The following is a 24,465-nucleotide window of genomic DNA, read 5'->3' on the forward strand; positions in this document are numbered from 1 at the left end:
CTTTAAATTTAGTGAAACATAAGATACTTTTTTAAATGGACACCTGTTAACTTCAAGAGAGGTTCTTTGGAAAATCTTACTCTTTCTTCACCATGTGTTAGTAAAAAAAGCAGGAACATGAATTGTAAAATAAAAGACTTAAAAAAATTACATTTCAAAATGTTTTACTTCCAGTCATCAAGAGCGATATTTCTAACATGAATATTAATTTTAGGAAGAATGTTTTCTCTTTACATTTTAAAGGTTCATTAAGACTTTATTTTTATCATCACTGATGACTTGACAGCTTCTCATTTATTTTTCTATCCACACTTACAGATTGTTTTCATTTTATTACAAATATTTAATTATATGGAAACCAACTTGACAATAAACTATAAAAGAAAAAAAAAGAAATATTTAAGTATTTCCAACAAAAAAATAGAGATTATAACCAGCACCTTTTTCATCTTCATCAAACACTGACATTATACCATCTTTTCATATTTTCTAAAGAATGAAATTATAGATACAAATGAAGGCCCCTTGTTCTTCCCTTTATCCCATTGTTTTCTTTCCCTCCCCAAGGGAACATCTACCCTATGTGTAGTGGGTATTATCCCAACTCATTTTTTTAATAATATATAGACACATATCCATAAACAATACGTAGTGCTGATTTGCATGTTTTCAAACTTCACACCTAGTGTGAACTTTACTTTTAAAAACTATTTTCAATAGCATAATAAGTTTTGACCAATTGTGGGGGAAAGTGTATTTATTGTTTGAAGAAATGGATTGCCAGTGCATGGCTCTCTGGTGAATCCATATCTTTAAGAGCATTGCAAGTAGTGCGGCATTTCTGTTCCTTTCATGTTCTATAGAAAAGGGAATACCATTCCACCTGAATAAGTTAATATTTGCCAGTAATTTTTTTTTCCTTTTGGAGTAAATGTATAATTCTGGGACTTAAAAATGATGATTTGATAAGCTGTAATTTATATTGATGTGCTTCTATTCTTGTCATAAGTCTTTTCATCTTTTTGTATCTAGTGTTTAACCAGGGAGAAGAAGGCACCTCCTGGTACATTATTCTGAAAGGATCAGTGAATGTAGTCATTTATGGCAAGGTATATATATCTTTTTCTTTGTGAAACTTTATTCTGCTCCATTTATTAGTGTGGCTCGAAGTATTGCAGTGCTACAATTAAACCCGCAACAACATTGTTACTCGATGTAGAAAAGACATTACAGTGTCTCTAATCACAGATTATCTAAATTATTATACTTAGTAGAATTGCACTTTCTGGGGCTCATTTCCCTAGAGATGTATACGTTTAAAATACATACATTAAATGTATACATTTAAGTTAGGCCAAAGCGCATATTACTAAATGAAAGAAAAATAAAACATAATCTAATTCTGTAACTTTCCTTTGGCATTCCTGGTGCAGTCCATTTATATATACAGTGTTTTGGGGAAAGGGCTCTTGTGGCATAAGGTGAGTGGGTATTTGCTCAGATTCAAGGATCCTGCTCATCTGATGTTCTGTTCCCTCCAGGGTGTGGTCTGTACCCTGCATGAGGGGGATGACTTTGGCAAGTTAGCACTAGTGAATGATGCCCCAAGAGCTGCTTCTATCGTCTTGCGAGAAGATAATTGCCATTTCTTAAGAGTAGACAAGGAGGATTTCAACCGGATCCTGAGGGTGAGTCCAAGGCAGTGTGGCTGGGAGGCATCCCATTTTTCCTGTTGCCAGAACCAGCAAAGATTGGAGTGTGGTGTTAAGTGAGCAGTACTGTGACTACTGGATGCTCTAGGAACAAGGAATGTTGGTTCTAAACCTTGTATGTTCAATGTGCCGGTATGCATTCTGGGATCTAAGTGCGATATTCCGGTAAAGCTGCCGATGGGCATGTGTGCCGCACCAAATAACTGGACACACCCATACTGGCCCCTGAGAAATAAAGAAAAACAGGGATTGCCTTGGCCAAATGCCAAAGTCTGAGACATTTCTCATTGGCAATTCTAGGCCTGCCCTTTTGTGTCGTTCCCTCCCTCACTCCCCAGGTCTTTCTCCATCCTAGCCTTTCTTAGTCTCCACTTCCTATGTCTTCCCAAATCTGAAGCTTTCCTGTATCATTACATTCTCTCCTGAGTTACAGACTGATTACTTTTTAGTGGGAATTAACGTCACTCATGGTTATTCCAGCCAAGCATTTTTAAGTGCTTTATATCAATTTGATTCATACTAAAGGAAATTTAGACTTTAGCAGGTAAGTGAGGAATTTCTGGGGTGACGAAGACATGAAATTGCACTTAAAGTTGGCTCTGCAGATTGGCCTAATCTAAGTTCATTCAATAAAGTATTTGTGAGAGGGAGTGAGGTTGAGAAGAGACGGTCCCTGATCTTCCCACACACACACAGCCCCTAGAAAGACAGTCCAGACTCTACTGAGGAAGATGACAGTGTCACCCCTGACCTCTCAGGTGGCATGGAGTCCAGCCCACCCCAGCCTGAGTTCACTCTTAGAGACTGTTTCCTCTAGGGTTACTTTGCTCTTTTCCTACACAGAGCACACTCTCCTCTCTGCCTCTCCCAGCCTTAGCATCCTTCTCTACCCTACCCTGATGTTCTAAACGCAGTTTTTGTGCTTTCTGGTATGCTCAGCATTACTTAAAGATGATTCACAGTTTCATTCTCCGTTCTTACATACAAACACCTATTCTCACACAGTCGTAAGCCTTCGCCTTTGGGGGCAAGATTTCTGACAACAAAGTTCGTCTTAGAAATGTGTTCCCTTAATGCAAAGAAAGTTAAATTTAAAATTATACCATTGAATAATACAGGAAAAAATGCCTCGTAAAATTTGACTTGTTACCTGATCTCTTTTAAAATGGGGACCAAATGATGAAAAAAAGCCCATTAAGATTTTTAACTTAATTGTTCAAATGACACTGAAACTTAGAAGTAAACTTTAGTAACTTTTTGAAATTTACACACATACAGTTTACACTTAGCCAAAAAAAATTCTTTGAAAGAATCAGGTTAGGATTATTATCATTGATACGGTTTATAAAATTATTCAAAATAACTGAAAAATGTTTTTAACATATTTCAAACTGACTTTTTTAATGTTTATTTATTTTTGAGAGATAATGTTTATATATTTTTTGAGAGAGACAGAGACAGAGCGTGAGCAGGGGAGGGCAGACAGAGAGGGAGACATAGAATCCGAAGCAGACTCCAGGCTCCGAGCTTGTCAGCACAGAGCCCGACGTGGGGCTCGAACTCACGAACCGTGAGATCAGGACCTGAGCCGAAGTCGGACACTTAACCACAAGCCACCCAGGTGCCCCTCAAGCTGATTTCTAAAAAAATAAATGAAGTCTTTTGGTGAGAGAGAAAAGGTACACGCCTATGAAAATGACACACTCTTAGAAGAAAGTCACATATTTTTGTAAGGTTAAGTACACTTGCTCCCCTCTCTTTGCACTATCCTGCCCCCTCTAAAAGGTTTCTCAGAGCACAACCACAGCCCTTTCTACTCGGTTGTTTTTCTGAATCTGGGGTAAAAGCAGAGTTTTAAAACCACATGCCTCAAACCTCATCTGGTCCTATCTCTGACCATTCAGCCCTAACTTTCAAAATGACTTAATTTGTAGATGCAACAATTAGCATCACAAGCACCAAATGAGTTTCTGAAGCATTTGAAATTTTTTTCATTGTCTGAGAAAACAGCAGCATCTGTATGTGGTGTAATTTGTATTTGCAGGACGTTGAGGCGAATACAGTCAGACTTAAAGAACATGACCAAGATGTCTTGGTGCTGGAGAAGGTCCCAGCAGGGAACAGGGCTTCTAATCAAGGAAACTCACAGCCTCAGCAAAAGTAGGTTTGCATCCAACACTGCAATTGCCAGACTATGATTAACCTTTTCACATGGTATCATCATTTCTACAATAGCATGCTTTCCTATTTTGTGGAAGACAGCAGTGTGTGTGACTTTTTTCTCTCTATTGACTAATCACACATCTTGTGGAGTATAATGTATCCATTTCTGGCACTGTGTTGAGCTTGGTGCTGCCTGGAGTAATTCGGAGGAGACTCTTCCCCTACTCTAAAGCCAATCTCTGTATACAGTGTGCAACTGTAATAGCTTTGGAACGGAAGGCGGCAAGAACAATGGAAATAGGGATGCCAGGCAGCATAGAGGATAGGTGGGCCCTGAGGTGATGAGAACCTTTGGTATTTGAATTTCACATGTAGGATTTCTTGAGAATTGTTTTCATCTTATTATCAGAATGAGCATCTTTGCCAGGAGCCCCAACTTCAAATCTAAGACAGTCTGTTGATTGCAATCCAGAAGCATACTTTTGGCCTCATCCGTACTCAATCCTGCTAACATCAAAAGGGTATATTTGCTTCACATTTCTCAGTCCCTGGGTGTTTTTGTTGTTTGTTTTGAGCGAGTGAGAGAGCAGGGAGGGGGAGAAGGAGAAGGAGAAAGAGCATCTTGAGCAGCTTCCATGCCCAGCACAGAGCCCAGAGCCAGTGTGGGGCTTGATCTCATGACTGAGATCACGATCTGAGCCAAAATCAAGAGTCAAATGTGTTATTGACTTAGCCACCCAGGCGCCCCTCTGGTTCCCTATTTAACTTGAGCCTTTTTCAGTATGCCTATGTCCTGTTCCATCTTTCGTTGCAACTTTTTAAAAAAATTTTTCTTTGATGTTTATTCATTTTTGAGAGAGAGAGAGAGAATAAGGGAGGGACAGAGAAAGAGAGAGACACAGAATCCGAAAGAGACTCCAGGCTCTAAGCTGCCAACATAGAGCCAGATGCAGGGCTCGAACACACAAACTGTGAGATGATGACCTGAGCTGAAGTTGGACACTCAGCCAGCTGAGCCACCCAGGTGCCCCTTCTGTTGCAGCTCCTTACATGAGGCTTTTTCCATCAAATGTACCAACACTTGAATAGTAAGACAGAAGAACAAGGAAATGTAGCTTTAAGAAATTGTGAAAGATTACAGAATCTTGTTTTTAAAATAAAGATTAATTTTCAATCTTAGAATAATAAAAACACCAATCCTGTAGCTAAAGAAGTGTCACCAAATAATATGTTGAACAAGAATGCATCGCCAGTAATTTTCCTTTGTTTGCAACACAAATGGGGTGTTCCCTTTAATCAGGCCACTCATGATAACTGATGAATTTTTATTGTTTAGACTCAAAGCCCAAAGCTCAGCCATTTTCATCTGGATGAATCAACATATTTTCAAAGAAGATGGGGAAAAAAATAGAATATTGTTGAGTAGCCATGATATATTTTACATGTTATAGGTAATCCCTACTACAAACTCCTTTTAACTGATGGAAAAGCAGGCTCAGAGAAGCCAGCTACTTGGCCAAGATTACAAAGCTTATATTGGTAAAGCTGGTGTCAGTTCCAGCTTCACAACTTCAATGCTTTTCTTCCTTCAACCATGATGCTTACTATAGCAAAATACAGTATGTGAATACTGTATCCTCAACACTATCACGTAAACATTGCAAACCAATATATTTCAAAAGGGCTGACATAAAACATATTGTGTAAGAAACTGTTCTTTCACTTATAAACCTATAAATTGCCATCCAGAATTCTTCGTGTTTTTTTTTTTTTTTACTGCTACCCATTCTTGAAAATATTCTCACACAAACGTTTTCAACAGTTATCCGTTCAGCCCTTGGAGGATGAGAATGAAAATATTCTTAATGCAAAGGTTAGGTCCCTCCCCACTGATTTTCTTTAGTGTGCTTAAATATATCTGGAGCATTTTATAGTGGTGATCTGCATTCTTTAATAATGCCTCAGATGTCTCAGGAAAATTTTGCCACCTGAAAAAGTAAGCCTTGAAAATTCTCCTTAACCTTGAAACATTTGACCAAGAAGTCCCCTGGAGGCCCCGCTTTCTTCACCTCTTCATACCATGGGGGAATGATCAAAAGCATTTGCTTGTTACAACATAGTCCATTCAGAGCGCCTTCCAAATATAGATTTTCTTATGAAATCAAACTAAAGGGAACAGAAGAGGAGAAGCCCATGTATTCAATTTATTTTAGGCCTGGATCTGATTTCTGTTATATCTCCTTTTTTGTGTTCCGTAGACCAATCCAGATTTCTTATATAATTCAAACACGTGTGCATGTTCACAGCACACCATTTAAGAAATATCCATCAGCACAAAATAATGCGCTCGGCAAGATCAGCTCCCTGAAGAGGAAAAAGTCATTCTCTCAAGGGGTCTTTTTCCATGTCAGGCTTTCTCATTCCAGACCAGAGTTAAATGGGGGCACTGTGTAAGTGAGTTTTGGCCTGATGTTCTGTATAACTTTGATAATATGCCAACAATGATGTCTATGGATGGACCTAAAACTCAGGAATATATAGGGTCTCCATCTTTTCAGGAATCATCCCTTTTAAACTCAAAGACGGTCATCACATTGGTGCTAATAGTAATGTTATTTTTCTTTTTTTTAAAGTGTTTATTTATTTTTGAGAGAGCGAGAGAGAGAATGGGGAATGGAGGGGAGAGAGGATCTAAAGTGGGCTCTGTGCTGACAGCAGTGGGCCCGATGCAGGGCTTAAACTCAAAAACCGAGAGATCATGACCTGAGCCAAAGTCGGACGCCCAACCGACTGAGCCACCCAGGTGCCCATCATGTTATTTTTCTATTAACTTTTCCCTTGAGAAATCTAGAACAGTTTTTCATATATATATTTTAAACTTTCAAAACTGCCTGACTGCCCAGGCCACTCAACTCTGAGTGTGATATTAAAACATCAATATCAGGACAGTGTTTCTCATGCTGAATAAACTATCTGAGGCTCTCAAACATTTACCATTTTGGTTATCTTCTGCTGTGTGGTTATGTGATTTTTAATGGGAAAGAGAATTTAAAGTGACTGCTCCTGTTTTAGTTACTGTGTTGCTTTTTCCTTAACTTATCAACCACCCGATTGCTCAGGTCCATCCTGTTTGCAGAAAGATAGTCTATTTTAGGTTCTCCTCCCCTCCATCCGTGGTTGTTCTTGTTCTAGGTGCAGATAGAAGTGTCCTCATTTCCAGACTTGGCATTAGGAACATATTTTTCTATCATAGGCTTAAAAGCCCACAGCTTGGATAATGTAATCAATTGGGCTTCTTTTTAACTTGGATTAGAGTAGCTCCTTCATGAAATAAACTGAAAAAAGCAGTGCTGTCTGGTATTCAAGCTCCTCATTTAAACAGAGGTCAAGCAGAGGGTGTCTGGCAGTGTCCAGCCTGAAACAAAGCAATAATACGATGTTTCAGCCAAGCCCAGAGCTGCAAATTCACAGATGGCTACATCTGGCCAGAAGCTCCCTGACTCGATTCAGAGTTCCCTGCCCTGAGAGATTATCAACACCTGCACTGCCCTCTGTGGCGCTGAGGAGGGAGAGGCTGGGCTAAGGCAGCCACAGCAGCTTTACCACTAGAGGGAGCCCTTGGTAGCAAAAGCAAGATCTGGTGACAGATTGATGAGGTGGGCAGAGTTAGGGATGTCGCAGGAAATCTGGCTTACCCCCTAGATCTTTATTCCTTTTGACCAGACATAAATACTCTAGCGGAGGGGTGTCCAAACCAAGAACACCAGAATGTTAAGCCAACTGGGGAGAGTTAAGCTTCTGAGGAGAGAACAAATTTCAAACAGATATATCCATTATGTAACCAGCTAGAGAGCTTACAGCCTGTTAGCAACACCTGCCCAGTGCCGTGCCAAATACAAGTCATTGGTGTCCTCAGTAGTGTATTTCTCGTCTTATTTAAACAAAACTTGTTTGCGGACACAAACAAGTTCCTTTTCAGAATGAGCTCCAGGTACCTAGACATAGCCTCTGCCCCGAGCCCCTTGGTGCACAGGCAGAGCCGTGCCACAAGACACATGCTTGTGTCCCAAAGCCAGACTAGGCTCACAGCAGAGATCTGGCACTTACCTACTCTGTGACCATAGGCCTGCTGCCTCCCCTTGCCCAGCAGATTCTCCATCTGCAGAATGAAGATAGTATTTAACTAGCAGGAATAAGCATGATGACATTGTTCAGTGCCCCACCTAGCTGTTTGGGGTGTAGGAAACACTCAGACGCTGATGCCCTCTCGAACTCAATTCCTTATTAATGTGGTCAGATGCCACCCATCTTCCAGGTTGTCTGGTGAGCACTATCCAAGAATCATGTATTTCAAGAATTATTGAATGAACTCAGCAATTTTCTCCATTAAAGTGTTCAAGGTCATTGTCAATGTACCCTCTCCTTTCCTTGAATAGCCATTGCCTATAAGGAAAAACCCCTGTCTTTTGCCTTATTTATTTTGAGAAAGGAGTGATACTTTTGAGGTTAAAATAGCTTTTTTTTTTTCTATTTTCCCTTTCTTCCTCGAGACTCCAAAGGCAGGTTTCCTCAAAGATTTAATTCTTCAGCTTCTTTTTCCTCAAAGATATAATTCTTAAGCTTCTTTTTGGTCCCGAACGCGCACACACACTAGCACCCACACATAGAATAGTCTTAACTAATGGTCACCTTTCTGTCCAGGTAAACTGCATTTGCTACTCATTCAGTACCAAAGTTGTTTCACTCAGTCTCTGTTCTCATATGCACAGGGTTATATGTTGGATTGCTTCTTCTTTATTCCCTCAGACAGGAGGTTAAGACCTTGAGGATTAATATATTAGAGGTATTCTTGGGATCTCAGCACACTTCCTCCAAGGTCTCAAACAGGCAAGGAAAGGGTGTTGGTGAGGAGACAAAGAAATCTCGGTCCTCCTGGAGCCGAATTATACCACTGCTTTCTGAACATAAGATAATTTTGTTTTCATTGTTGTTTTTCTTCCCGTCATTTTGCTTTATGTGAAATTCTGAGCAGAAAAGCAAAATCTTGAGTTTTAGCATAGGAGTACCCAGATCATCTTAATGTATTTTGCCTGTAGTTTCATCCACTGTTTTGTTGCCATCTTCTATATGACTTTGAAATAGCCCAAATTCAGTATTAAAAGAAAATAAATCCCATCCTGTTGGTTGATGAAGCCCATGGATGGATCTTCTGAAATAATGACTAATACACCCTACCCCCAAATAATATATATTTGACATTGAAATAAATCTATGGGTTTTCCAGTGTTGATTTATTTCCTATTCAGATGCTGCTGAAGTTTGTTTGCTCCTTGGTGTTTGGGGTTTTGTTTTCCTTTCTCTTGTTTTATTCTTAGCCGTGTTTCCAAAGCACATACCAGTGTACAGTTGGGAAAGACAGAGCATTCCTGAAATAGGCAGGGGAATCCAATGTGGGACTGAGATTTTGCTACAAATAACCCATATATGGATAACCTAGTTTACTGTCACTTGCCCTCACTAGCTCCCCCTGCCTGACCTGAACTGCCCTGTGATTTACATGTTCCTTTCCATTCCCCTTGGAGCAAGGCTTAAGTTTCTCAGTTCCCAGCCTGCTAGAGCCACTCTCCAAGTTTACTTTAGTTCCATGTAGGGAAAAAAGAATAATGCTTTAGTAACGAGTTCAATTTGTGGGGTTGGTTTTCTTCTTCTTTTTTTTCCTACTGTCTTGCTGTGTGGCTTTGGCAAGGTACAGGGTCTCTCTTACCTTAAGGAGAATGTGGGCCATAAGTTAAGTCATAATGGTTCTCTGGGACTAAAAAAATGAATAAATAAATGAAAACAAAACAGAAAACACAAAAAAACCTTAGATATGTGAAAAGTTATTCATTAATGAGTTGCCCACTTCTGAAAAACTGATGATGTTTTTATTTCTTACCCAGGTATACTGTGATGTCAGGAACACCTGAAAAAATTTTAGAGCATTTTCTAGAAACAATACGCCTTGAGCCAGCTTTAAATGAAGCAACAGGTAAACACCAAGAATAGTTTTGTGTGTCCATTAAATCCATACAGAACACTGTAAAAAAAAAAAAAATCCTGAATTCATTCTCAGTGTGTGTAGCCAAACAGTTTTAGAGGGGAGTTATGTGTATTAACATTATAAGAGCATTCCTATGTGGCCAACTCAGGGAGCAATCCTTCTGACCCTCCTCTGCCTGCTCAAATGCTGGCTGTCTTCTGTAGATGGCTCAGTCTTGTTCATACATATTAGGAATAGACTTCCATAGACATCCATTAGGTTATAACTCCAATCCTGTCTATTTCCATAAAGGATTTGAAGCCGTCTAACTAAAAGGCACAACTTTGTTCCAGCTGAGAGTAAAATGGTTCTGTCTGCGCTTATAGATTCTTAGACTTGAACCCTGGGCTGCCCCAAGGTGTAACTAAACACCAGCACCTATGTTAGTCTCCCAGGGCTATCATAATGAAGTACCACAAACTAGATGGCTTAAACAAAATTGTTATCGTCTGATAGTGCTGGAGACTGCAAGTCCAGGATCCAGGTGACAGCAGCATTGGCTCCTTCAGAGAGCTGTGAGGGAGACTATGTTCCGGGCTACTCTCCTAGCCTCTGGTGGTTTGCCAGCGATCCTTGGCATTCCTTGTTTTGTCGATGCATATTGATTTAGGGCCCACACTAATGACCTCTTCCTAACTACATCTGCGATGACCCTATTTCCAAATAAGGTCACATTCTTAGGTATTGGGGGTTAGGACTTCAACCTGTCTTTTTGGAGGTAGAAAATTCAACTCATAATACCAACTTACAGTGAACCAATCCTGTTGACTAAGACACGGAGATTTGAGGATGAATAAGATGAATCTCACCACTGAACCCAAGTATTCAGAGTTATGATATTGTTCTCCATTTTGGTAACCATCTTATACATGACTTTGGAACAACCCATATTCAAATTAAAAAAAAAAAAAATCTTGTGTTCCTGGCCTGACTCAGGATAATAGGTTAATATTTTAAGCACATTGAACCCAATGAAAAACATTTATCACTAAACGAAACTCAAAGATTTATCTCAAATATTTAGTGATAATTCAAAGCCCAATTCCATCACTTTTGCAATATGCTCAAGGCAAAGTCATCATTATTATTACATATCTTCTAAAAGTATTTTGCCACTGATTTACTTCTTATTTTATCTCCTCATTCAGCTTCTCATTTTATAAATAGATTATCGGAGTTTTGCTTTTTCATGTAGCAAATTAATTGGGGAGTAGTGGACATAAAAGCCAGGATCTCTGATTCTAGGGCATTCATTTTCGGTTCAATATCTATTGAGTATCTTGTTGGGCAGACACAAAGCTGGATGCTTTAAACTGGGCAAGGTGAAGAAAAAAGTCACCCTCCTGTCCTCAGGAAGTTTATAACCTGCTAGAGGACATAAAGGAATCTGAGCATAAGGCAGAATGCCTTATATAACTTGAGCATAAGGCAGAATGCGGCCAGTGCTTTAGGAGGGGACTAGCTGAAGGACCAGTCAAAGTGTCATGGAGAATATAGCCTTGAAGTGGCTCTGTAGGAAGGCTGGAGGCTAGTGACTAGAGACTGGGGACAAAGCCTTCCTTACTGAAGGACAGCATTAGTGCTGACCTAGAAATGGGCAAGGAACACCAAGCGGTCTGGTTCTGCCAGACCTTTAGATACATAAGCAGGAGGAAGAGGGCAAGGTCTAAGAATAAGATCTAAGATCTTACAGGGTCTTAAATACAAAGCTAAGCATTAGGGAATGGTTGAAGATGTCTGAGGAAGAAGAATGTGATCAAACCTTTTTTTGAGAAAGGAAACCCTCAGTGGACCCATTAGTTGGGGAATCCTTGCTTCTAGGAGGCATACATAACCCCTGAACTTGAGGTCGGGAAAAATGTAACAAATTTCCCCCTTCTCTGATGAACTATTTGCCCAGAATGTGTGATTACCTGGTACAAGAAACAGCGTATTCTGTAAAGTGAGTATTGACTGAAAAGGAGGATTCTGGTACATTAGAGACTATGGCATCTAAGGAAAGATCTATAAGATCTTTACTACTCATGAAGAACAAATCTATCCTTTCTTTTAAAGTCACCTCTAAGAAGGGCGGGGACTAGAGTATTTCTTCTTAAAAAATGAAAGCCTAGAAATCAGTGCATTTTGTGGCTGGCATGTAGAATGTGATTCCTGACCCTTTCATTTTTGTTGTTAGAAGTAGGTTAACATCAGAATTTAATATCAAACTTCATTCTCTGCTGGTTTTTTGGATTCTGTCTTTCTCACAAGTATAATGTTCATTGCTTAGAGACAAAGATAAATCAGCATCTTTCTCATAATAAAAAATATGAATGTGCCACACAGTCATCCTAAAAGTAACTGTAGTACAGGCCCTTGAAACACGGATCAGTAGAGGGAACGACCTTGACATTTATGGGTTTATAATGCAGTGAGAAATGTCACAGTTGACAGTGAAACACTGGTTTTCACTGTAGAAATGAATGCCCTGAGTCTGACACTATTTTCTCTTAATTTACCAAAATATCTATTTCTGCCTAGGACCTATTAGTTTCCTAAACTTTTTTTACTTCCATGACCAGCATTAGTCATTGAGTGACTTAAGAAATTATTTTCTATATGTGGAAACTAATTTGACAATAAACTATTTGTAAAAAAAAAAAAAAGAAATTATTTTCTAGCAGGAAATATTTTTTTTAATCAATTCTCAAGAGTTAATGCCTATGGGTAGAGAACAAAAAAGCCACACTGAATTGTGGGTGCTGGGTTGTTACCTCGCTATGTGACCAGCTTGCCAACCTTGGCGTCCCCAACTCAAATCTCTGCTTTAGCAAAATGTAAACTGCTATGCAGCCTAGTCCTTGTGGAAGGGAGCCTTGTAAACAAGCATTACCCCCGTATCCTCAGAGAATATCTAAAATGTATAAAGGCAACCCTAGATGTTAAACTCCGACAAGCCAGATTCCTTTTGTGCTTAAGGGAAAAATTTTCATGAAGCTAATCTGGCGCCTTCTCTGCTTCTTCTCTGGGACTAAAATAGCTAAGAATAGATAAGCAGATACTTTTGCTTTCCTAAAGGTTGCCCAAGTGACAACGGCGTAGGATTACACTCATCACATATGTAAATGAATATAATGGCATCATGTGACTTGATAGAGGTGTTAGCTGCCGCTATGGTGGTGATCTTACTGTCATATATAAATGTATCAAATCAACATGTCGTATACCTTAAACTTACACAATGTTAAATATCAGTTATATCTCATTTGTTAAAATATTATTTAATTTAAAACCTAGACATTGGAAATCTAATATATTCAGTTAAAAATTCTACATTTCTTACCATTTTCTATTTGAAAAGTTTCACAAACCCCAGCCAGTACAGTTCATTTCTTAATTCAGAATCCACATAGCATCTCAGCTAACAAGTTTCAATAAGTGTACCTCTAAAGACTTGCCTCCCCTTGCTTTCCCAACAACACTGACTGGATGCTGCTGTCTTTCCAATGAAGAACCAGCACTTAATTCAAAATGAAGCTTCTCTTTGGGACTTGTCGATTTCCCTCCTGACAAAATAGCTTCAAATATAGGAGAGTCACCATGTTAATATTGCTAGAGAACTTTCATTTTGCTTCAGTTACTGCTTGGAGCCTTTACCATCTCCTTTTCTTTTTCCTTCTTTTGTTTCTCTCACCAACTTTCTGCTCTGATCACCTCCTTCTAGAAATCCACTGCCTCTGATCTTTCATTGCTCCCTATGGAAACTGGGTGATAAAAGATACAGAGGAAAACAGATTGACAAAAGACGTATGGCGTCATGTAGGCAAAGAAATGACTGTGTCTTAATCCTGATTGCATGGAACTGTCCATGGGTGGCTCTTCAGTTATATGAATTTTTTATGTACATTGTGGCTAAGGTGACCAGTGCTGTTTGTAAAGGTGGCCTCTTTTAAAAAATACTATACTTTTTGTTCACTGTCCTAAGAAATTGAGTTTTGACCTCAAGCCTGTCAACATTATTATTTTTATATGCAGGGTCTCTACATACAATAAAGCCACAATCCCCCAAACCAACGTGTAATAATCATTGACCAGCAATAGATAAACAGATACTTTTGCTTTCCTAAAGATTGCTGCAAAAACCTAATTTCTCTTTCTGCTTTGCTTTTTCCTCCCCCTGCAGATTCCGTTCTAAATGACTTTGTTATGATGCACTGTGTTTTTATGCCAAATACCCAGCTTTGCCCAGCGCTGGCGGCCCAATATCCTTTTGTTGTGATAAATCTCTGTTCCCTTGAAGACACCGCATATGAATGTGGTCATTATCTCATTTCATTCTCTGAAGGTAAGTCATGACCCAGGCAGGGTCATGCTGTCCACCTTTGTCAAGCTCTGAAGCGCCCACAGGTTTTCCCGGGCGAAGGCTCCAGGCCTCTCTAGCATGTTTTCGTTGTGCCAGTTTTAAGAATTTCCTCCCCGTTACCTGTGTAGAGAAATGTGAGCCGAGTTACTTAAGGAAAGGGATACGTACCTGGGAGGTAAGCTGAAGAACGTTAGGGAGAAGAGTGTTATTAGAGAGTATTGTAGGGACAGTTCCCTAACCTTGGAGACAGACTTTATCCCTCTGCAGGGTACCTGGCAGCATGGCTGGGGCCTGCCTGTGTTCTTTCTCTAAGCTCCAGTATTAATCCCTTTGCACATAAATACAGGTTTTCATCGTGGGGTAGCTTTTCCTTTACCTCTGTCCTAGTCCATGCTCTCTTCTAGATATAAAATGTATTCCTTCATTGCTGTTATCACTACCTCATTGATTTAAGTCACACAAACCTTGAAATTCTAATGGCAGCTCCCCCAGGCAGCTTGGGCACTGAGTTTGTTTGGGGGCAGTCTTCTAATAGTCCTCTGAATTGACCATTGGAGACATGGTGTTTGGCACAGAGATAGCATTCAAAAAATTAAGTTGAATAAAAATGGTGAAAGCTATGGAGTTACACCCTCAACTTTGGGGGTCAGGTGAAAGTATATTTTCCAACTCTACTTTCTTTTTAAAGCAACAAAAATTTAGACCCCAAAACACTTTGGCTTATTGAGTAGTTAAATATATTGAAGGAGAATGGCTTTCTTTTTTCCGAGCAATCCAATCAATGTTGCATGTTTTTCTTTTTCAGAATTATAATTGCCCTACCTGATTCTCATTTTCTTGTTCACTCATAATTCTCTTTGAAGTCAACAGAATGTGTGAGGATGGGAGATTTGAGTTGAATGTGTTATTCAGAAGGAGCTGCAAGAGTGAGATTTGGGTGTTTATTTGCCTGGAAACTATCTTTCCAAGTAATGACAGCTTAATGAGACTCACATACATTATATATTCTTTCTGGCTTATATTTGGCTTTTCTCATGTTAACACATTCAGGATCTGTCTCTGCTCTTTTAACTCCTTACATAATAATTGTTATTAGACCTTTAAGACTTTTTGGAAGAAAAAATAAAAACCGCCATTGAGTTCAGACTTATTTTTTTCCAAGAGTTAGCGTGTTGATAAGGTTAAGGCAAACAAAATGTGAAGAAGAGTGAGAGAGTATAGTGTGCCATGTCATATTATCTTTACAATGCAAAACTCTAAACGCCAGGCTTCTATTTTTTTGCAAGTTCAAATTTCTTCATTTATTAGCTTGTTTTCCTTTAGAGCTGATTGAGAACATTCATAGCACTGATCTCTGTTTTTAAGTAGAAACTCCTGGAATGAAAGCCCATACTATATCTAGGTGGGGAGGTGTGTGGAAAAGGGTATTGGGTGGAGGAGAGGAAGTCACAGAAGTGAGCAGTAGAATCAAGGGAGGCCTGTGCTATCCAATCCTGATTCTTTTCCCTGTAGACAGAGGGAATCCAGGATGTCTCAGGTGTCATCTAAACTACCTAGTGCCCTCAGGTCATCCCCTTCATACTTGGTCCTGTGAGAGCTTAGATTCTCTTCACTGTTCTATTTTGAATCAACTCTCTATGTGTCAGGCACCTTGCTAATAGCATTGATCCCTATTATACTACTTTGTCCTTGTAGGAGTCAGTTGGGTTAGTATTAGCTTTATTTTACAATGAGGATTCCAGGACTCAAAAACAATAGAGTGATTTGCCCAGGGAAAGTGGCAGAACCATGATTCATCCAGGCCTTAGGATTTTAAGCCAGGAGTGTATCACTGTTTTTTTTCACAAATTATTTATTTAAGAGTTAATCCTTCGGGAGCACCTGGGTGGCTCTTGATTTCCACTCAGGTCATGATCTCATGGTTTGTGGGATCAAACCCCCATTGAGCTCTGCACTGACCGCATGGAGCCTGCTTGGAATTCTCTCTCCTTCTCTCCCTGNATCACTGTTTTTTTTCACAAATTATTTATTTAAGAGTTAATCCTTTGGGAGCACCTGGGCTCTTGATTTCCACTCAGGTCATGATCTCATGGTTTGTGGGATCAAACCCCCATTGAGCTCTGCACTGACCGCATGGAGCCTGCTTGGAATTCTCTCTCCTTCTCTCCCTGCCCCTCCCCTGCTCACACACAGATATACTTGCACTCTCTCTCTCTCTCTCTGTCTCTCAAAATAAATAAATAAACTTTAAAAAAAGTTTATCCTATGGAGTTTAACAACATTTCTTGACAATGTATTGCATGATACATGCTTATCTGTGTTTCAGGTGGCTCAAAACAATGTAGGCCTAATTTGTTGATGCCAAATAAATCAAGCATTCAATGGAACTTTTTGCAATCATAGAATTATCCTGTTTTTGTGCTGGACCATTATCCACTAGGAACTGAATTCTATGACTATGACTGAGGAACTGAATTTACAATTTTACCTAACTTTCATTAATTTAAATTTTAACAGATATATGTGGCTTATGGCTACCATATTGGACAGCATAAGCCTATCCTTAGATCCTGGGAACAAGAGCCTCAAACAAGAATTGCTGTTCTGTAATGCCTAGGAAGGGCATCCTGGGGACACTAGGGCCTCACCCTGCTGCAGGCAGGCAATCAGAAAAGGCTTGATCCTGGAAGATCATGCAAGTGCTTCTATATTATGCTGAGGACTCAATTTTTAGTTCCCCTTTCTCTCCAAGGACACATTATATGGGCTACTTATGTAAGCTGTCTTTTTTTTTGGTCATTAGTAACATAACCCAATGGTGACTATCTTTTTTTTTTTTTTTAAATGTTTACTTTTGAGAGACAGAGAGAGTGTGAGCAAGGGAGGAGCAGAAAGAGAGGGAGACCCAGGATCTGGAATAGGCTCCAGGCTCCGAGCTGTCAGCACAGAGCCTGACACGGGGCCTAAACCCATGAACTGCAAGATCATCACCTGAGCTGAAGCAGACTTTTAACCAATCAAGCCACCCAGGTGTCCCCCAACGGTGACTATCTTAAGGAATATAGAAATACATCAAAGGAATATGGGGTAACTCAGAGAATTGAAGGAATCCTTAAAGAGCACAGGCTTTCAAAAGGGGCCTCCGAGGCAACAAGTAAAGACCTTACTGTTGGGGCACATCTGCTCCAAGCATCCTAGGCCCACACCTCCTTCCCACATCCCAAGGAAGGAGGGTCTAGTTGGCCTAGATTGGGTCGCTGCTGACATCTTGGTCAAAGAAAGGCAAAGCACTTTACTAGGCAGTTCCCCGGAGATGGCCTGTAAAGAAAAATAGAGAGAGGGGAGAAATAGGTGACAAAACAGTCAAAACAACAAATATACATAAACTGCTTACTGCCTCATGCACAAGTGACGGGAGAAATAATGTAAAGCTGAGCAAGTGGGCTAATGCCCATATTGTTGACATGAGATAAGAGATAGTGAAATCCTTAACCTTGTTCCATTAAAGCACTCACATTCAAGTGAGTTGCTTTGGCTGAGTGTTTTCAAAGTACTTAATATCTGTGACTGTGCCTAGCAGCCCTGTGAAGAAGTGAGTATTTTCACTGTGCCTTTTCCAAATCAATAAACTAGGATAATGAAAAATTATGATTTGCTCAGAGAAAGGTAATTACTAGTACAGAAAAGATTTGAGCCCTGAGCCACTGACACCTATTTCTGTCCTTAATCCACATTGTATGTCACCTCCAATTTTGCTTTTAGTACAAAAGAAGATGGTAGAACTCTGTTTAACATTAATATTTCAGGCCTTTTATGTGCTAATGAGAGAAAATCTCTATTCATTAGATATGCTTGGAACACGATTTCACCTGATGAATACAAGTGCTTTCTAATGAGTTTTTAAAATTATATTTGTTCAATTTCTGTACTTTTCATCTTTAGTTTCTTTAATCTTTTTAAAATTTGCACTTAAAATTCAGTTCAATTTTCCACTGGTCTTTTAAAAGAAAAGTAAAACCACCTATAACCCTATCAGGTATTCCTATTGTTAACATTTTGGTATGTATCCTTCCAGTCTTTTTTCTTTACATGTAGATATATATTTTTTAATATAACAATAGGATCAGACTATAAGTAATTTCATCTGCTTTGTCACTAGAAAATATTTTATGAATATCTATCTCTGCCATTAAATACTTTTCCACACTATTTTCTAAATATAGATATCTTATATAAGTGAGATCATGTTGTATATGCTTTATTGTAATATGTTCTTTATCATATATATGTGAATATATATATATATGTGGAATTAACTGAAAAAAGGTATAGTTTCATATATGAAACTATTTCAGTTAATCCCATAGATACTTACTAAACACAATGTGTCATATGGTGCTGGGCAACAGAGTGACACAGATACAGGAGAAAAACATGATATCATTTTTATTGACTCACAATATTAAATGATATATATATCATAATTTATTTTATTAGCCTCTTCCTATTGGATATTTAGGGTTTTTTCCACATTTTTTTCTATAACAAACACAAAGGGATGAATCAACATCCCCCCAGCTAAATCTTTGTTCACATATATGATCATTTCCTTACTTTAAAAGGCAAAGGCAAGGAATATGTAATATGTTAATGCTTTTGATATTTATTACTGGATTGCTCCCCTGGTGTCTTAATTTTGTGTTTTATGATTAAACTCTATCATATTTTTACTTGTACAAATGCATGCAGGCCTTCAGTTCAGTAAGTGATCACAACTAAGTTAATATTATTTTGAATTTTAATAACTACATCCTTGATTCAGAGCATTTTTACATCATTTACTTTATGTTTCCAAAACCCAGCCTCCACATGTGAGGCTCAAAAAGGACTGGTATGGTACTTCTTTTATTTTACATGTAGGAGAAATCAAGGCACAAGGAACTAAGTGAGCCAAGATTCCACATATACTGGCAAATGTCTGGAGAAACTGCATGTGCCACTAACATAATTCTAGTTGCACCGGACATTGTCGTTGTCATCAGTGCCATCTCAGTGGGTTGGTTGGCTTTGGCCATGACTGGTTCTCCTATTGCATGTTCAGAGTAGACTGAGCCAGTGAGGGTCAAAGAGGCTTCCTGGGGCTTCTCAGGAAAAAGTTTTCCCAGTATTTAAGAAAGAGCAGGAAGCCTGTAGCTCCAGTCACCACCTTCCTACAATGATGAAGGGGAGGAGTCCTGTGACAAAGCTGACATGCATGGAGACTTAGGAAAAAGATGGGTGTGCGATGGCACTTTCTTCACTTGTACCAATCCTGAAGCTAACCTACTGAAGATTCTTTGTTACATCAACAAATACAGGTCTTTGTCATTCAGAACAGATTGTTACTACAGCTGGAAGAACCTTAAGTGATCAATGGCTTATATTTAAATTTATAAAAATGTAAATACAGCAATAATTATGGTCAGAAAGTTTTTCTTCGTATCCTTATTTCTTTTGGCTTAGTATTCAACACAAATTCTATGCTTTGGGTATGGAAATAATTTATTTCATTTCTTGAATTAAAGAGAAAAAATAGAATGCAGATTTCCTACTAAGTTTCAGCTAAAACTACCTTCATATATACGGTATCTCTTAGACAGGGACAAAACAAACACAGCACCTTCCTTTACTGAAAAGGCAGGGCCTCCATCATTTATTTCTCTGTAAAACTGACCTAGCATGTTCTCTTTAAAAGTTGACTTGGTTTTTTGTGCAGTTGTGAATGGGATCAGTTTCTTGATTTCTCTTTCTGTTGCTTCATTGTTGGTGTATAAAAATGCAACCGAAGCAAACCATGAGAGACTCTTGAATGCTGACAAAAACTGAGGACTGATGGATGTAGGGGGGAGGAGGGATGGGCATGGAGGAGGACACTTGTGGGGATGAGCACTGGGTGTTATGTGGAAACTAATTTGACAACAAACTATTTGTAAAATAAAATAAAATAAATTACAATCTAAAAAAAAGAAAAAAAAGTAAAGTTGACTTGGGTTCCCTAGGAGGAACTTTTATCAAAATTCACTTTTCTTATTTTTTTAAATGTTTATTTATTTTTGAAGAGAGACAAAGTGTGAGTGGGAGAAGGGCAGAGAGAGAGGGAGACACAGATTCCGAAGCAGGCTTCAGGCATTGAGCTGTCAGCACAGACCCCCAATGTGGGGCTGGAACTCATGAACCATGAGACCATAATCTGAACCAAAGTCGGACACTCAACCAACTGAGCCATACAGGCATCCCCAAATTTGCCTTTTTTGTTGGTGACTTACAAACCAGTAGGTTTTTATTCTCTAGGTTAAGCCAAGATTTGAGGAATATTATTTAGATGTCTAAGGGAAATTGTGAGCTTAAATTCTGTTGAAGCCAAGTTTTATCATTGTAGTCCCTCAAGTGGTTCTCTGGGTGTAAATTCACATGTTGCTATGAGAGCAGTTTACCTCTGCAGGTATGCAATGTGAGACTTTTATTTCCAATAAGGTAGACTCGGTTTGATGATGAAGTGATGTGATCATGGCATCCTCTTTCTAAGAAAAGGACCTTATCACATATTCCACAAAGTACTAGATATGCATTTTCTTGGCCTCATAGCAACACTATGGGTTATGTAGTATTTTTACAGTAAGGAAGTGAGACTGAGCAGATATGTAATATCCCCCCAAGTTACATAGCTGGTCAGTGTTAGAACAGTATTTGACCCAGCAGCAGGTTGTTAGTCCACATCCTACTTCTCTACTCTGAATACTAGCCCCTGAGCCAAGACTAAAAAGGATAGCCAAGAACTAGAGGCTTCTAAAAATGCAGAGAATTTGAAAATCAATGAGAAAATAAAGTTCTGAGCAAGAAAATGACAGTACAGAAAGCGGTCCCGTGAGCCCCAAGTTCATAGGCTCACACAAACATAGGAGCAGCTGTGTGATGGGAATAACACCACAGAGTTAAACCCAGAAAGGCTGGATCCTATGAAAAATCCCCAAACCACCCATCCAAAAGATTCAACATTATTTCCTGAGGTCGATCAATAATAATGATGGTGGCTGATTCTTGCCACTCTCTTAATATGTCTCAGATACTTTTCTACATGGTTTACCAATACTGTCTCACCCCATCCTTGACAACAGTCCTATGATGTTTATTGATGAAGAGACTGAGGCCCTAAGTGGTCAACTAACTGACCAAGGTTTGTAAGTAGGGAAGCTGGCCTGTGAACCCAGGCTGTCTAATTCCAGAACTTGCATTCCACACACGTGCTGCATGACAGAAGGAGCAAACTCAGTGCTCAGAAGTTGGATGCCCCACAAAGGCAGGCAGGTAGTAAAGAGGCCCCATAGCACAGTGGGAAAAACAGAAGCTCTGAAGTCAGAAGACCTGTGTTTAAGGCCTGTGTCTTACAAACTATATGATTCTGCAATTATCCTTCACCTTTCTGAACCCCGTCTATATAAAAGGGTAATTATACCTGTCCTGCCCAGCTCATCAGGTTGTTGTGAAGATCAAGTGAGGCTCTGTGTGTGAAACTACATTATAAACCTTAAAACCCCGTATAAATACTGCCCCATATAAATTATTGTGCCATTATGAAATGAATCTATTATAATGTAAAGAATATACTTAAGCTTTGTCTAGTCAGTGGGCAGATGACCCCCAAAGTTTGTTTTCAGCTGCAAGCAGAGATCTTGTATGCAAAGCAGGGCTTAAAAAACAACAACATTGAAGAGTATCAGTTTGAATGTTGATAAGTGTTTTATAAATAGCTGCATAATTAGCATGTACTTACTGCAAAAAGTATACATAATATTTTATTCCCTGTTGTAGGCTGTAATGAATCTGCTGCCTCTACGTCCTAGGAGGTTTTCACTTACTTTCCCCATGATAATTTTAATACGTGGAACCATTATTAGCTGAATTAAGAATAAGTAAATGAGCAGTAAAAAAAAAATACAGAAAAATTACAGGTGCCTGTGGTGAGTAAGATAATAACTAGGTAAAAATATATGAAATAATTACAGTGTTTGAACGGCAGAGCCGGCATGAGGAAAATGACTCAATGGAATATTAAGGCTGCTGTTGGCAGGGTACAAAGACTGTAGCCTACACTGTGGCCTTCACGTCTTCGGATCCTCAGCTCTAATCCTCACTGAAAACAGATCCAATTTGTCCTCAGCCACGTTTGTGATGCCAAAAGAGCTGGTCTAGTTTGACAAAGATTTAGTCATTCTGAAAGTCTGCTCCTATAGATCAAATACCCAGTATCTACAAGATTCTGTTTCAAAGATGCATATGATGTTTGGTATTTGTGTGGACTTAGTTCATCTGGTGCTATTGAATATGAACTTACTTAGAATGTATCTATGGTCTGTATTTGACATCTTGACAAAATGGAATTTCAGATAATATAGATAAAAGGTTTTAAAGAGCTGTGATTTGATTGTTTGCTTGTTTGTTTTAGAAAACTGTTATATATAGCACTCCAAACAGTGTGATTGAATTAAGGTAACCAGTCAAACAACAAACATTTGAGACTTTTTATTTTTCCAGTTCCTACTGTTCTGATTTAATGCTCCCAGATGGTGAAAAATCGTATTACCATAACAAGAGAAACCTCAAGTTAGGATTTGAATCTTCACAAATGTTTGGTTAATAGTGATGAGCCACTGCTTTCTTTTTCTTTTTTCTTTCTTTCTTTTTTTTTTTTTTTTTTTTTTTTGTTATTTCTNGTTCTACACCCAACTCAGGGCTTGAACTCAGGACCCCGAGATCAAGAGTTGCATGCTCCACTGAGGGGTGCCTGAGTGGCCCAGTAGGTTAAGTGTCAGACTCTTGGTTTCAACTCAGGTCATGAGCTCATGGTTTGTGAGTTTTAGCCCCACATCAGGCTCTGTGCTGACAGTGCAGAGACTGCTTGAGATTCTCTCTCTCTGCCCCTACCCAACTTGCTCTCTCTCTCTCTCTCTCAAAATATATAAACTTTAAAAAAAATTTTAATAATAAAAGAGTCACATTCTCCAGTGGCTGAGCCAGCCAGGTACCCCCAAGTCACTGCTTTTTAAATCAGCAGATGCTGGACCAGAGCCCTGGTTGAAGCTACAGCAGAGAGGAACAGAGAGGAACAGTGGAAACCCTATGCTTCCCTGACTGTCAGATTGTCAGGGACTTGCAGCAATTAACACTTAATTTTCTGTATGTGCTTTGTCTTCTTTGAGGATTTGGAGGGATCAATTTCTGCATCTCAGACAGATTTCCCCCTTATCCAATAAACTTCTAAATCACCTAATGCTGCTGCATATTATGTGTTAGCATAAAGAGATATTAATATCAGACGAATTGTGACAACATAGGTAAACAAAGTACCGGGGAGAAGGATAAGAGAGCCGAGTTCTAATCCCAAGAATTCCATTGATAGATTTGGAGAAAATCAGTTTGTGTGTGTGGTATCCGTTGATAATCCTTTTTAAGTTATTACTTGTCCTGGAGAAGAGCTAGGTTTTTCTGCCATGTAGAACTTTATCCATCAAGTGGTTAGTGTACTATTCTGGTTTTAGCCAAAGAAGGTAATGGTTTCCGCAGCCCTCCTGTTGTGTTTCAATGTATGAACAAATTATATTTGAAACGTTACTCTTTTTAGGTTGCATTGTTTCATATCACATTGCAACAAGGGACCTGGTAGGATGGTTGTCTTCCCCCTTTGGCTGCTATCTGAAGGGAATGTAGCTTTTTCCCCTCTCTACCTTTTTCGTAAAAGTTAAATAAAATCTCAAAATAAATCACATAAGTCTTCTAAAAGCCTGGAAAAGTGCTATGGGAATCAATAGAAGCCCCATCACTTCATCTATAACCATTTCAGATATAATCAATTACATAAAGTGTTCTCTGTGTCCCTTGAGAATCTGATTCAACAGACTGGTTAAGAATAGAACATGTTGCCTATGGAGGGGCAGAATCCTTGAGCCTACTCCTGGATTTAACTTATAAAAGTACTATTACCCCCACCTCTGTTAACATCTGTAAGGGAAAAGGGAGACTTTATGAAACAAACTAGTGCTTCCTTTTATTTTTCCAGAGGCAAAACTACTTAACTTTCATGAGAAAAGAAAGCAAGCCTCATTCTAGTCCCTCTGGATTTGGTCATTGCTGGC

General features: G+C 39.0%; 1 protein-coding gene across 9 annotated transcripts in view; it reads left to right on the forward strand.

Moving 5' to 3' along the window:
* The window catches only part of RAPGEF4 (Rap guanine nucleotide exchange factor 4), a 288,709-nt gene that overhangs the window by 226,109 nt on the left and 38,135 nt on the right, over positions 1-24,465 (forward strand). For all 9 annotated transcript variants that reach the window (XM_077751097.1, XM_077751098.1, XM_077751106.1 and 6 more), the window contains 5 exons: positions 1,033-1,109; positions 1,542-1,688; positions 3,757-3,872; positions 9,815-9,903; positions 14,117-14,195. In XM_077751097.1, coding sequence (XP_077607223.1) covers positions 1,033-1,109; positions 1,542-1,688; positions 3,757-3,872; positions 9,815-9,903; positions 14,117-14,195 — 508 coding nt within the window. The remainder of the gene's footprint in view (positions 1-1,032; positions 1,110-1,541; positions 1,689-3,756; positions 3,873-9,814; positions 9,904-14,116; positions 14,196-24,465) is intronic.

The sequence above is a fragment of the Crocuta crocuta genome, unplaced genomic scaffold (genome assembly GCF_008692635.1).
Source record: "Crocuta crocuta isolate KB4526 unplaced genomic scaffold, BGI_CrCroc_1.0 scaffold219, whole genome shotgun sequence".
Lineage (NCBI taxonomy): Eukaryota > Metazoa > Chordata > Mammalia > Carnivora > Hyaenidae > Crocuta > Crocuta crocuta.